The sequence below is a fragment of the Ranitomeya variabilis genome, chromosome 1, assembly GCF_051348905.1.
Source record: "Ranitomeya variabilis isolate aRanVar5 chromosome 1, aRanVar5.hap1, whole genome shotgun sequence".
In the NCBI taxonomy this organism is placed as follows: Eukaryota; Metazoa; Chordata; class Amphibia; order Anura; family Dendrobatidae; genus Ranitomeya; species Ranitomeya variabilis.
Genome location: NC_135232.1, coordinates 52,379,797 through 52,393,436, shown reverse-complemented (window position 1 = coordinate 52,393,436; position 13,640 = coordinate 52,379,797). Strand labels below are relative to the sequence as shown.

The 13,640-nt window shown below is 43.5% G+C and overlaps 1 protein-coding gene across 1 annotated transcript in view; it reads right to left on the bottom strand.

Annotated features, from left to right (window-relative positions):
• Positions 1 to 2,046: 2,046 nt before the first annotated feature.
• The window catches only part of EPG5 (ectopic P-granules 5 autophagy tethering factor), a 97,097-nt gene continuing 85,503 nt past the window's right edge, over positions 2,047 to 13,640 (bottom strand). Inside the window, exons 39-44 of the mRNA XM_077283722.1 lie at positions 11,660 to 11,804; positions 9,623 to 9,865; positions 8,496 to 8,715; positions 7,278 to 7,493; positions 6,704 to 6,818; positions 2,047 to 3,229 (exon numbers count right to left, since the gene is read on the bottom strand). Coding sequence (XP_077139837.1) covers positions 3,047 to 3,229; positions 6,704 to 6,818; positions 7,278 to 7,493; positions 8,496 to 8,715; positions 9,623 to 9,865; positions 11,660 to 11,804 — 1,122 coding nt within the window. The 3' untranslated portion in view covers positions 2,047 to 3,046. The remainder of the gene's footprint in view (positions 3,230 to 6,703; positions 6,819 to 7,277; positions 7,494 to 8,495; positions 8,716 to 9,622; positions 9,866 to 11,659; positions 11,805 to 13,640) is intronic.

Sequence of the window (13,640 nt, the reverse complement as noted above, 5' to 3'; positions counted from 1 at the left end):
CCCTCGGCCGCTAGCTCCGCCTACTTCTGCATGTGGCCTGCGTACCTATCTTTAACATTAGGTACGCAGGTCGTGCGGCTGTATGCGGATGCTTCCGCATGCGTCGTTTTGACGATGCGGAGAAAAAAGAAATTGCTACCAGCTGCGTCCTACACTGGTCGTCGCATCGCCAAAACGACGCATGCGGAAGCATCCGCATACAGCCGCACGACCTGCATACCTAATGTTAAAGATAGGTACGCAGGCCACATGCAGAAGTAGGCGGAGCTAGCGGCCGAGGGCGGGGCTTCACGGAGGAAGTCCGCAGTCCTCCACAGCTCCTTAAAACGCTAATGTGAACCGGCCTAATGTATGTACACAGTGACTGCACCAGCAGAATAGTGAGTGCAGCTCTGGGGTATAATACAGGATGTAACTCAGGATCAGTAATGTAATGTATGTACACAGTGACTGCACCAGCAGAATAGTGAGTGCAGCTCTGGGGTATAATACAGGATGTAACTCAGGATCAGTACAGGATCAGTAATGTAATGTATGTACACAGTGACTGCACCAGCAGAATAGTGAGTGCAGCTCTGGGGTATAATACAGGATCAGTACATGATCAGTAATGTAATGTATGTACACAATGACTGCACCAGCAGAATAGTGAGTGCAGCTCTAGAGTATAATACAGAATGTAACTCAGGATCAGTAATGTAATGTATGTACACAGTGACTGCACCAGCAGAATATTGAGTGCGGCTCTGGAGTATAATACAGGATGTAATCAGGATCAGTACAGGATCAGTAATGTATGTACACAGTGACTGCACCAGCAGAATAGTGAGTGCAGCTCTGGGGTATCATACAGGATGTAACTCAGGATCAGTAATGTAATGTATGTACACACTGACTGCACCAGCAGAATAGTGAGTGCAGCCCTGGAGTATAATACAGGATGTAATCAGGATCAGTACAGGATCAGTAATGTAATGTATGTACACAGTGACTGCACCAGCAGAATAGTGAGTGCAGCTCTGGAGTATAATACAGGATGTAACTCAGGATCAGTAATGTAATGTATGTACACAGTGACTGCACCAGCAGAATAGTGAGTGCAGCTCTGGGGTATAATACAGGATGTAACTCAGGATCAGTAATGTAATGTATGTACACAGTGACTGCACCAGCAGAATAGTGAGCGCAGCTCTGGAGTGTAATACAGGATGTAATCAGGATCAGTACAGGATCAGTAATGTAATGTATGTACACAGTGACTGCACCAGCAGAATAGTGAGTGCAGCTCTGGAGTATAATACAGGATGTAACTCAGGATCAGTAATGTAATGTATGTACACAGTGACTGCACCAGCAGAATAGTGAGTGCAGCTCTGGAGTATAATACAGGATGTAACTCAGGATCAGTAATGTAATGTATGTACACAGTGACTGCACCAGCAGAATAGTGAGTGCAGCTCTGGGGTATAATACAGGATGTAACTCAGGATCAGTAATGTAATGTATGTACACAGTGACTGCACCAGCAGAATAGTGAGCGCAGCTCTGGAGTGTAATACAGGATGTAACTCAGGATCAGTAATGTAATGTATGTACACAGTGACTGCACCAGCAGAATAGTGAGTGCAGCTCTGGGGTATAATACAGGATATAACTCAGGATCAGTAATGTAATGTATGTACACAGTGACTGCACCAGCAGAATAGTGAGTGCAGCTCTGGGGTATAATACAGGATGTAACTCCGGATCAGTAATGTAATGTATGTACACAGTGACTGCACCAGCAGAATAGTGAGTGCAGCTCTGGGGTATAATACAGGATGTAACTCAGGATCAGTAATGTAATGTATGTACACAGTGACTGCACCAGCAGAATAGTGAGTGCAGCTCTGGGGTATAATACAGGATGTAACTCAGGATCAGTAATGTATACACACAGTGGATCAGCTTGTTATTAGGGGGAACGTACCCTTTCAGTGTTCGGCTTCTGTACAGAACAGGTACGTGGATTGATTAGTCCCCAACAAATGGCTGACAAGAAGCCAGTTACATAATGATGAAAGCCCTTTTTATAAATAAATCACATATACATCATACATCACTTCCACTAGTAACTACAGACACATAATACACATATACATTTCTGGTTTGGCAATTAACCCTTTAGCTGCTGACCCTTTTACTCCGTCTTCCAAACTATCCAATAACCTCACTACATCCCACGTATGTCCTTCAGGCACAGCGGATCATGGCGTCTTTTTTTTTTTTGGCACTGTCACTCTATATTCAGGGGATTGTGTAAATTGCCATCAAGTAGTAATAAACAACTGTATAGGAACAATTAAAGGGCAACTCCGACTGCAACGGATATTCACATTACTGGTGCAGGAAACATTCCTCCAATGGTGATAAAATAATTAACATTTGCTAAATACACTTTTATATTCTATATGTCTCTGCCATCATGTCTCGGGAAGGAGCGCAGACTTTATACACTTTTCCCTGCGCCCGCTGTCGCCCATCAGAGGAATATTTCTACTTCTCCCTCTTCTTCACAAAAATTTAATATAATACTGCCCTCTTGTGGACACAGATATAACTACACAAAAAAAATGGCTGTAATTTGGAAAAATGAATTGTGCCTTTGGCAAAACAGAAGAAAAGCAGCCTGACGGCAATCACGACATGTCATCCCATTTTTAGCCTGCATTAGTAATCAGATTAAAAAGAAAAAAAAAAGTTTGAGTGGAGAGCCCCTTTAAGGCGGCACATGCCTGAATCGTATTCGCAATTTCCGTTCCCATCTCTGTCCTTTACGGATGACTCTTATACACAATATATCTCTTTCCTGCCGCTCCACCAGACTCGACACGTGGATAACTTTTCTTCCTTTGACTATTGCACACACATAAACATCAATACATCATTTTTTGTTCTAAAAACATGAAACGCGTGGGGAAATAAAGTAGTCACCAAAACATGGAGGGAAAGAAAAAAAACATTAAAAAAAAAAAAAAAAGAGTCCCAGATGCGGGATGTTCCCCGGTTATCGGATGATGTTCAGATAATGCACTTCTGGGTACAGGGAGTTGATGAGGAGGGCTAGCAGCGTGTTCCCGTCCTGAAGACAGTGGCCCGGGTACTGGATAAACTGAACGGCCTGCGAGATCTGCTCCTGGTACTCCGCATACTGTTTCCCCGAGCTCAGGGACTCCACCGTATTCAATGCCTGGAGTATAGAAATACAGATTACCTTATGGGTGAGGACATCACTAACATTATGTCAAGGTCCCCTCATTTGGCTCTCAGTGAGTGGAAATCCTGAAGTCGATTGTTAAAGCATCTCCATTGCTTCATTTATTCATTAATTTCCCCCTTATATACAGGGTGCTCTGAGTTTTAATGTTTTCCTCTCCGTCCCCCCAGTAATATAGGCTGGATGTGCGGCCTGTGTGTCCAGGGTGCTGCTGTCTTCACTAGGCCTCTTGTATCAGCACAGCTTCATTCCTGGACTGATTCCTCCTTCTACTGACCATCACCGATCTTTTCTAACTGGAACTGACACTCATGCTTACAGTGTTTGATGCCCCTCGTCTCTCCATAATCGGCCTCCACTGTGCTTTCCTCTCTATTTTCGGGCTCTGTGATCTGCCCTCCATGAACACTTAGTTACATTACTACTTACTGCAGTCTCTGATGTGCAATATACAACCTCCAGTACCTTTACCCTGCTGGTAACATTAAAGCACCACTCCAGCGGGTTTTTTTTCAGCACTGGAGTGGTGCTTTAAATCTAAGCCTCCTGCCCCAGTCGTACACTCACCCTCCGGCGTCATCACCGTTCTCCAGTTCCGCTCCTGTCCTGCGGCGTCATCTTGTGACAGTATCTTCTGACTGGCCAGAAGCCAGAGGCGATGTCACAAGCTCTCAATACAAGTCTATGAGGCCAGAACGAGGCTGTCATAGACTTGTATTGAAAAGTGACCTCCGCGCCGCTCTGTGAAACACTGGAGCTGCAGACAGGTCGCTTTTCGCCGCAGAACGACGGGAGCAGCGGTGAAAACATATGAAAATGACAGAAGGTGAGTATGAGACAGGGGGCTTACATTTAAAGCACCACTGCAGAGGTGAAATAAAAAAAAACACTAGAGTGGTGCTTTAAGAAAAAAGAAGGAAAGAGTATGGACAGAATAGAGGATCAGTGTGCTGTCAGATGCATAGTTTATCAAAAGCAGGACAGCCAGCTATGTACTGGAGTGACACAGTGTCTACGGCAGGGGTCTCAATCCCGGCCAGGTAAATGGGCCACACACAGACAAATTTGAAGTTGACACGCCGCTTTCCTTGTGGGACAAGATGACTTTCAGTGATACCATTTGGTTTCTATGCGAAATTTTGATAACTTTTTACTTTATGTTATGGGTCTAGGTGTGATAGACAAAAATAAAAAATCCGGACATATCACCCTCATATTGAACATATGGGATTAATTATAACTGGGGATCCAGTGCATCCAGCTGCAGCCGGCAACAACAGTCCTTAGCATAGTTCCTCTGAAGTAATAATGACGCCGCTATATCTGCACATACTAATAATGCCCCCTTTATGTCTCTACATAGTAATAATGCCCCCTTTATGTCTCTACATAGTAATAATGCCCCCTTTATGTCTGTACATAGTAATAATGCCCCCTTTATGTCTCTACATAGTAATAATGCCCCCTTTATGTCTGTACATAGTAATAATGCCCCCTTTATGTCTCTACATAGTAATAATGCCCCCTTTATGTCTCTACATAGTAATAATGCCCCCTTTATGTCTGTACATAGTAATAATGCCCCCTTTATGTCTCTACATAGTAATAATGCCCCCTTTATGTCTGTACATAGTAATAATGCCCCCTTTATGTCTCTACATAGTAATAATGCCCCCTTTATGTCTGTACATAGTAATAATGCCCCCTTTGTGTCTCTGCATACTAATAATGCCCCCTTTATGTCTGTACATAGTAATAATGCCCCCTTTATGTCTGTACATAGTAATAATGCCCCCTTTATGTCTCTACATAGTAATAATGCCCCCTTTATGTCTGTACATAGTAATAATGCCCCCTTTATGTCTGCACATACTAATAATGCCCCCTTTATGTCTGTACATAGTAATAATGCCCCCTTTATGTCTGTACATAGTAATAATGCCCCCTTTATGTCTCTACATAGTAATAATGCCCCCTTTATGTCTCTACATAGTAATAATGCCCCCTTTATGTCTGTACATAGTAATAATGCCCCCTTTGTGTCTCTGCATACTAATAATGCCCCCTTTGTGTCTCTGCATACTAATTATGCCCCCTTTGTGTCTCTGCATACTAATAATACCCCCTTTATGTCTCTGCATACTAATAATGCCCCCTTTATGTCTCTGCATACTAATAATGCCCCCTTTGTGTCTCTGCATACTAATAATGCCCCCTTTATGTCTCTGCATACTAATAATGCTCCCATTGTTCCTCTGCATACTAATAATGCCCCCTTTGTTCCTACACATAGTAATAATACCCCTGTTATGTCTCCAGATAGTAATAATGCTCCCTTTATGTCTCTACATAGTAATAATGCTCCCTTTATGTCTCTACATAGTAATAATGCCCCCTTTATGTCTCTACATACTAATAATGCCCCCTTTGTGTCTCTGCATACTAATAATGCCCCCTTTATGTCTCTACATACTAATAATGCCCCCTTTATGTCTCTACATAGTAACAATGCCCCCTTTATGTCTCTACATACTAATAATGCCCCCTTTATGTCTCTGCATACTAATAATGCCCCCTTTGTGTCTCTGCATACTAATAATGCCCCCTTTATGTCTACATACTAATAATGCCCCCTTTATGTCTCTGCATACTAATAATGCCCCCTTTGTGTCTCTACATACTAATAGTGCCCCCTTTGTGTCTCTACATAGTAATAGTGCCCCCTTTATATCTCGACATACTAATAATGCCCCTTTATGTCTCTACATACTAATAGTGCCCCCTTTATGTCTCTGCATACTAATAATGCTCCCATTGTTCCTCTACATACTAATAATGCCCCCTTTAGCTCTCTACATAGTAATAATGCCCCCTTTGTTCCTACACATAGTAATAATGCCCCCTTTATGTCTCTACATAGTAATAATGTTCCCTTTGCTCCTCCACATAGTAATAATACCCCTGTTATGTCTCCATATAGTAATAAAGCCCCCTTTGTTCCTCCACATAGTAATAATACCCCTGTTATGTCTCCAGATAGTAATAATGTCCCCTTTAGTAATAATGCAGCAGTATGACACAGCTTGCAGAATGCCAAGGTGAGTAACGGAGCAGGGATCGGATGGCTTTCTACAGACTTTAACAGTAGTCGCGTCACCTATGTAAACAGATCACTGAAGGTTATGTGGATTGTATGCAGCCCACTGCCAGTACCGGCCCATTTGGCATTTGTCTGGCACTGAATGCAGGGGAACATGTAATTACTGGAGTGTGCACATTAGGGTTACAGACCCTAATAAAGCAGGCAATGCTGGGATATTTCAGCTCTGAAGCCTGCAGAATAGTGAATACTGCCCTGAGCAATAAAACAATAAGGACCTCAGGATCTGTGCAAGAGAAGACCGCACTTCCACGTCTGATCTGAATATAATAAAGTTATACAGGTACCTGCTGAGCTTTTGGCGACAGATGAGGCCCAGTCCCTGCCTTAAGGCGCACTTGATTTTCAGCAGGAATTTGGGCTAAAACAAAGGCTGCCAGACTGCGAGCGATAATCCTAAATCTGAAATAAGCATAAAACAAGAGATTATACGGCACGCTCTAAAGAGACCTTACAAGCTCAGCTCACTTAGAAAACTACGGCTATATACAAAGGGTAGGAAGCTGTAAATCTATATGCAATACTGCAAGCAATACTCTGTGTGTTAGGGGGTCTTTTCCATCCTTATCACTATACATGGTGTATTGAGCGGTCTCTTGCTTGTGGGGATGCTACTGCTGCACTCTCACATAATCAGGTGTCTTTCTACCTCTGCTCCTCCTCCCCTCTCACAGCATGCAATTGTAGACACAGAAATAAACTGCAGCTGCATCCCCCTCCTCCCTCTCTTATTTCCTGGAAATTGCTAGACAGATTTTTGTGGGACTTTTTAGGTTTCTGAACATTTACAGATGTCTTCAGGTAAGGATCTAACTGTTGCTGACTTGTAACGAAGATGTCACTTACGACACGAGGCCTTACCTGGCTGAGAGAGGAGACTTTCTTCCAAGGCCGATCGCCCCCAGGATACCAGTAGACATTCTTTCCTCACTGAGGAGGCAGAGGCGAGCCTGGACTGAGACCAGGGTCCGGAGGACATGCTCGGTCACTTCAATGTCGTTCTGTTCCACCTGAATCAGAGACAACTGCAGAATCTTATGGATCCACAGGAAGAGTTTGGGTTCTTCATTGACGGAGCTAAAAATGGAGAAAAAACAAACAGGATTTTTGGTACTTACTGTAAAATCCGCGTTTTCCATACCCTTCATGGGGGACACCGGAAGCCATGAGTGTATATTGCTATCACCAGGAGGAAGAAAACCATGCCTGAGGGTCCGTAGGAGTGAGAACTGTGCCCCCCAATAAAGGCGGAGAGAAAGTGATGCTCGCAGCAGCCATGAGGGACGTGTCACAGGCCGAAATAACACTGTGGATTGTACGGTGTGTCCTTCGTGGATAACAACCTAAAGGTGGAGGACAACCACACCACCGGAAAGATAATAAAGACCTGATCCAGGTTGTGTCTGCCTCCGAATGACACTATGCTAAAACTGCCTCATCTCTGAGAAATGGGGATAGCCTACCCGGCAGAGCCAACACTCTTTTTTTTTTATACCTAATGTTACGCCTCCTAGTGGCAGGGTTTATATCTTGTGCCCCCAATGCTATTAAGAAGTGAAATATTACGGGTCTGAGAAGATGCCAACACATCATACTTTTTTTGCCACCACCGTAACTATACTGGCGCGATGAAACATGTCCCCGGTTCTTTTTCTTTTTTACTGCAAAGACAACGTGATAAAAACAAACTAAAAAAAAATGGCGGAATGTAATTTTTTTTTCTTTTAAATTTGGTATTTTTTTCCCATTTTTTTTTTTTTAATTGCATTATATGGTAAAATGAATGGTGTCATTCAAAAGCTACAACATTTTCTGCAGAAAACAAGCCCTCTTACAGTTAAGTTGATAGAAGAAGAATAAAAAAAAACCAAGTACGATTCCTGCATTATGGGTAGGAGAAAAAAAAATAAAGGGGCCAAAAACAAAAAAAACGTCAGTAATTAAGGAACCGCACCAATTGGCGCTTGCAGGAAGAGGCCTCCAAATCCTGGAAAAGGAAGCTAAGTGGGGGTAAATCCCCTTGCAGCCCACTTACAGTCTACGGGATGTTTTATGAGAGGCTTTATATGGGGTTTTTACCTCGGCTGCGCCTGCTCTATCCACTTGGAGATTTTCACCAGGATCCGCAGCTCGTTGGCGAGGGTCTGTTCTCGATTCAGACATTGCAGAACGTACACGTGAAGCGTTAGGTAACTGCCCAGGGTGAGGCATTCTTGGAGAAACTCCTCAGTAGTAAGTTCGGGCACCTGCAAGGACGCCAGGATCGGGCCCCAGCCTGGGTTCTGGTTGTGCAGGGTCTCTGGGAATGAAACAAACAGAGGGGACGACTTTAAACGCCATTCTACATATTCATTATAACTATAAGTAGTAATATTTACGATGGACGAGTCCTGGGTTGTGTTTAAGTTAATAGTCCAGAGCTGCATTCATAATTCTGCCTGTCGTCAGACACACCTTTGCATGGTGTTCAGTATGAGATGACAGAATACAAGAGAACAAGCTCTGTGCAGAAGCGGATGAGATGCTGGCAGATTGTGAATGCAGCTCTGAAGTATAACACAGAGAGGAAAGTGGCGGAGTAGGAATGGGGGAACGGTAAGTGACATCAGGACTACAGATCACAGTCTGTCACAGTCATCCCACCCTGTGCTGCCTCCATTGTCAGGGCTTCATTGTCAGGGGAGGATGAAGCAGGAACTTTTCCTCGAGTTATCACCCTCCTATCAATTATTAACATTGAGGATACACGTTGCTATAGGTGTTCAGGGGGTCCTCTGACAGACTAGCATTGCCGGTGCTGGAAGGAATCAACCCTCCGAGACCCTCACAGAAAAGTACAGTGTTCCCCTGGGACCCTCTAGCAATCAGGAGTAATCTATGGGGGCGAGGTGCAGCAATAACAGAGGACAGGGCAGCTCCTCCGCAGACAGAGAAAAGCTCTAGCTAAATGCTTACATCAAGATATGAGGAAGCCCCCTCTGTTACCTCCCGTAAAGTGCATATAAGAAGCGTTATCCGAACTGGACAGCCCCTTTAAGTGTGATGAATGCAAACAACAGAGATCAGATTATGTGACCTAAGCAGATGTAATAAAAGCTTCATACATCACCGCTGGATGGTGGCGAGGAGACAACAGTCGTCCCCCTATAAAAGAAGAACAATGTGACGGCACCGATTGTCATACAGAGAGCAGAGGAGCTACTTACCGTCTCTGAAGTACGCCAGTATACAGGCTTCAGTCGCCTCCGCCATGTGTTTAATCGATGCCAAGCTCTGGCATGCTGCTGTTAGGAGCGGCATCACCATCATGCCTTGTACTTTGCTATCAATCCACTTGAGCAGAGCTCCACGCAGAGATTCAGCGGTGGTCACACTGGCGTTATTCATCACCATCAGGAGCTCCATGAACAAACTGCTTAACGCCATGTGACGCTTCTGGACCTCCAGATCTAGAAAATAGGACAGAGCAGGATAGACAGAGTTACATGTGTATTATACTCCGGAGCTGCACTCACTATTCTGCTGGTGCAGTCACTGTGTACATACATTACATTACTGATCCTGAGTTACATCCTGTATTATACCCCAGAGCTGCACTCACTATTCTGCTGGTGCAGTCACTGTGTACATACATTACATTACTGATCCTGTACTGATCCTGAGTTACATCCTGTATTATACCCCAGAGCTGCACTCACTATTCTGCTGGTGCAGTCACTGTGTGCATACATTACATTACTGATCCTGAGTTACATCCTGTATTATACTCCGGAGCTGCACTCACTATTCTGCTGGTGCAGTCACTGTGTACATATATTACATTACTGATCCTGTACTGATCCTGAGTTACATCCTGTATTATACTCCAGAGCTGCACTCACTATTCTGCTGGTGCAGTCACTGTGTACATACATTACATTACTGATCCTGAGTTACATCCTGTATTATACCCCAGAGCTGCACTCACTATTCTGCTGGTGCAGTCACTGTGTACATACATTACATTACTGATCCTGTACTGATCCTGAGTTACATCCTGTATTATACTCCAGAGCTGCACTCACTATTCTGCTGGTGCAGTCACTGTGTACATACATTACATTACTGATCCTGTACTGATCCTGAGTTGCATCCTGTATTATACTCCAGAGCTGCACTCACTATTCTGCTGGTGCAGTCACTGTGTACATACATTACATTACTGATCCTGAGTTACATCCTGTATTATACTCCAGAGCTGCACTCACTATTCTGCTGGTGCAGTCACTGTGTACATACATTACATTACTGATCCTGAGTTATATCCTGTATTATACCCCAGAGCTGCACTCACTATTCTGCTGGTGGGAACACTGTGTACACACATTACATTACTAATCCTGAGTTACATCCTGTATTATACCTCAGAGCTGCACTCACTATTCTGCTGGTGCAGTCACTGTGTACACACATTACATTACTAATCCTGAGTTACATCCTGTATTATACCCCAGAGCTGCACTCACTATTCTGCTGGTGCAGTCACTGTGTACATACATTACATTACTGATCCTGAGTTACATCCTGTATTATACCCCAGAGCTGCACTCACTATTCTGCTGGTGCAGTCACTGTGTACATACATAACATTACTGATCCTGAGTTACAGCCTGTATTATTATACTCCAGAGCTGCACTCACTATTCTGCTGGTGGGAACACTGTGTACACACATTACATTACTAATCCTGAGTTACATCCTGTATTATACCCCAGAGCTGCGCTCACTAGTCTGCTGGTGCGGTCACTGTGTACATACATTACATTACTGATCCTGAGTTACATCCTGTATTATACCCCAGAGCTGCACTCACTATTCTGCTGGTGCAGTCAGTGTGTACATACATTACATTACTGATCCTGAGTTACATCCTGTTTTATACTTCAGAGCTGCACTCACTATTCTGCTGGTGCAGTCACTGTGTACATACATTACATTACTGATCCTGTACTGATCCTGAGTTGCATCCTGTATTATACTCCAGAGCTGCACTCACTATTCTGCTGGTGCAGTCACTGTGTACATACATTACATTACTGATCCTGAGTTACATCCTGTATTATACCCCAGAGCTGCACTCACTATTCTGCTGGTGCAGTCACTGTGTACATAGCTACAGAAATCGGAAGCTGAGCTGAGATCAGTGGCGGTAAGGCTTTCCTATCAGATAGTGTAGCATCACCCGGAGGTAGCAGATCTCCCACCTGGAGGGCTGAAGATGACAATATCGTCCAGTAGTTTGGACATCTCCTGCTCTAGGGCAGAAACACTGATCTTCCCATTCTGTTCCAAGGAGCCCATAAACTGGACCATCTGCTGAATGTAGATCCGGCATTTAGGGGTCACGTCCTGCGAAACAAACAGCAATTTAAGGTGAACGTGTGAGCGGAGGGAGCGGCGGAAGTGAAAGTTACAATGCTCCAGCATGTGCGCTCCTAGGATCCATGCAATCAATGTAAACTAAGGTGACAGAAAGCGGGTCATCTGTGGTTTTTGGCGATTCTTTGCTACTGAAAAAATTAGCTTTGTGTCGGCTGTGCAATACATGGTTTATAGTGCGGTCAGCTCCTGGGCCTTCTACATATAGTGAAGGAGCGTGACAGCTGTACAAGTATGGCGTGTGCCGTCCAAGGAGTAAAGAAAGCAATTATTAATCCTAAAAAATATATACAGTACCTGCAAACTAAAACCTATTTATAACATTGGTTCTGTGACATCAATATATTTATTATCTCTATACAGTGACATCACTGAGTATATCATTACTGTACTGTGACATCACTATGTATTATCCCTGTACTGTGACATCACTATGTATTATCCCTGTACTGTGACATCACTATGTATTATCCCTGTACTGTGACATCACTGTGTATTACCCCTGTACTGTGACATCACTGTGTGTATTATCCCTGTACTGTGACATCACTGTGTATTACCCCTGTACTGTGACATCACTGTGTGTATTATCCCTGTACTGTGACATCACTGTGTGTATTATCCCTGTACTGTGACATCACTGTGTTTTATCCCTGTACTGTGACATCACTGTGTGTATTATCCCTGTACTGTGACATCACTGTGTATTATCCCTGTACTGTGACATCACTGTGTATTATCCCTGTACTGTGACATCACTGTGTATTATCCCTGTACTGTGACATCACTGTGTGTATTATCCCTGTACTGTGACATCACTGTGTGCATTATCCCTGTACTGTGACATCACTGTGTATTATCCCTGTACTGTGACATCACTGTGTATTATCCCTGTACTGTGACATCACTGTGTATTATCCCTGTACTGTGACATCACTGTGTATTATCCCTGTACTGTGACATCACTGTGTATTATCCCTGTACTGTGACATCACTGTGTGTATTATCCCTGTACTGTGACATCACTGTGTATTATCCCTGTACTGTGACATCACTGTGTATTATCCCTGTACTGTGACATCACTGTGTGTATTATCCCTGTACTGTGACATCACTGTGTATTATCCCTGTACTGTAACATCACTGTGTGTATTATCCCTGTACTGTGACATCACTGTGTATTATCCCTGTACTGTGACATCACTGTGTATTATCCCTGTACTGTGACATCACTGTGTATTATCTCTGTACTGTGACATCGCTGTGTATTATCCCTGTACTGTGACATCACTGTGTGCATTATCCCTGTACTGTGACATCGCTGTGTATTATCTCTGTACTGTGACATCACTGTGTATTATCCCTGTACTGTAACATCACTGTGTGTATTATCCCTGTACTGTGACATCACTGTGTATTATCCCTGTACTGTGACATCACTGTGTGTATTATCCCTGTACTGTGACATCAGTGTGTGTATTATCCCTGTACTGTGACATCACTGTGTATTATCCCTGTACTGTAACATCACTATGTGTATTATCCCTGTACTGTGACATCACTGTGTGTATTATCCCTGTACTGTGACATCACTGTGTGTATTATCCCTGTACTGTGACATCACTGTGTGTATTATCCCTGTACTGTGACATCACTGTGTTTATTATCTCTGTACTGTGACATCACTGTGTATTATCCCTGTACTGTGACATCACTGTGTGTATTATCCCTGTACTGTGACATCACTGTGTTTATTATCCCTGTACTGTGACATCGCTGTGTATTATCCCTGTACTGTAACATCAC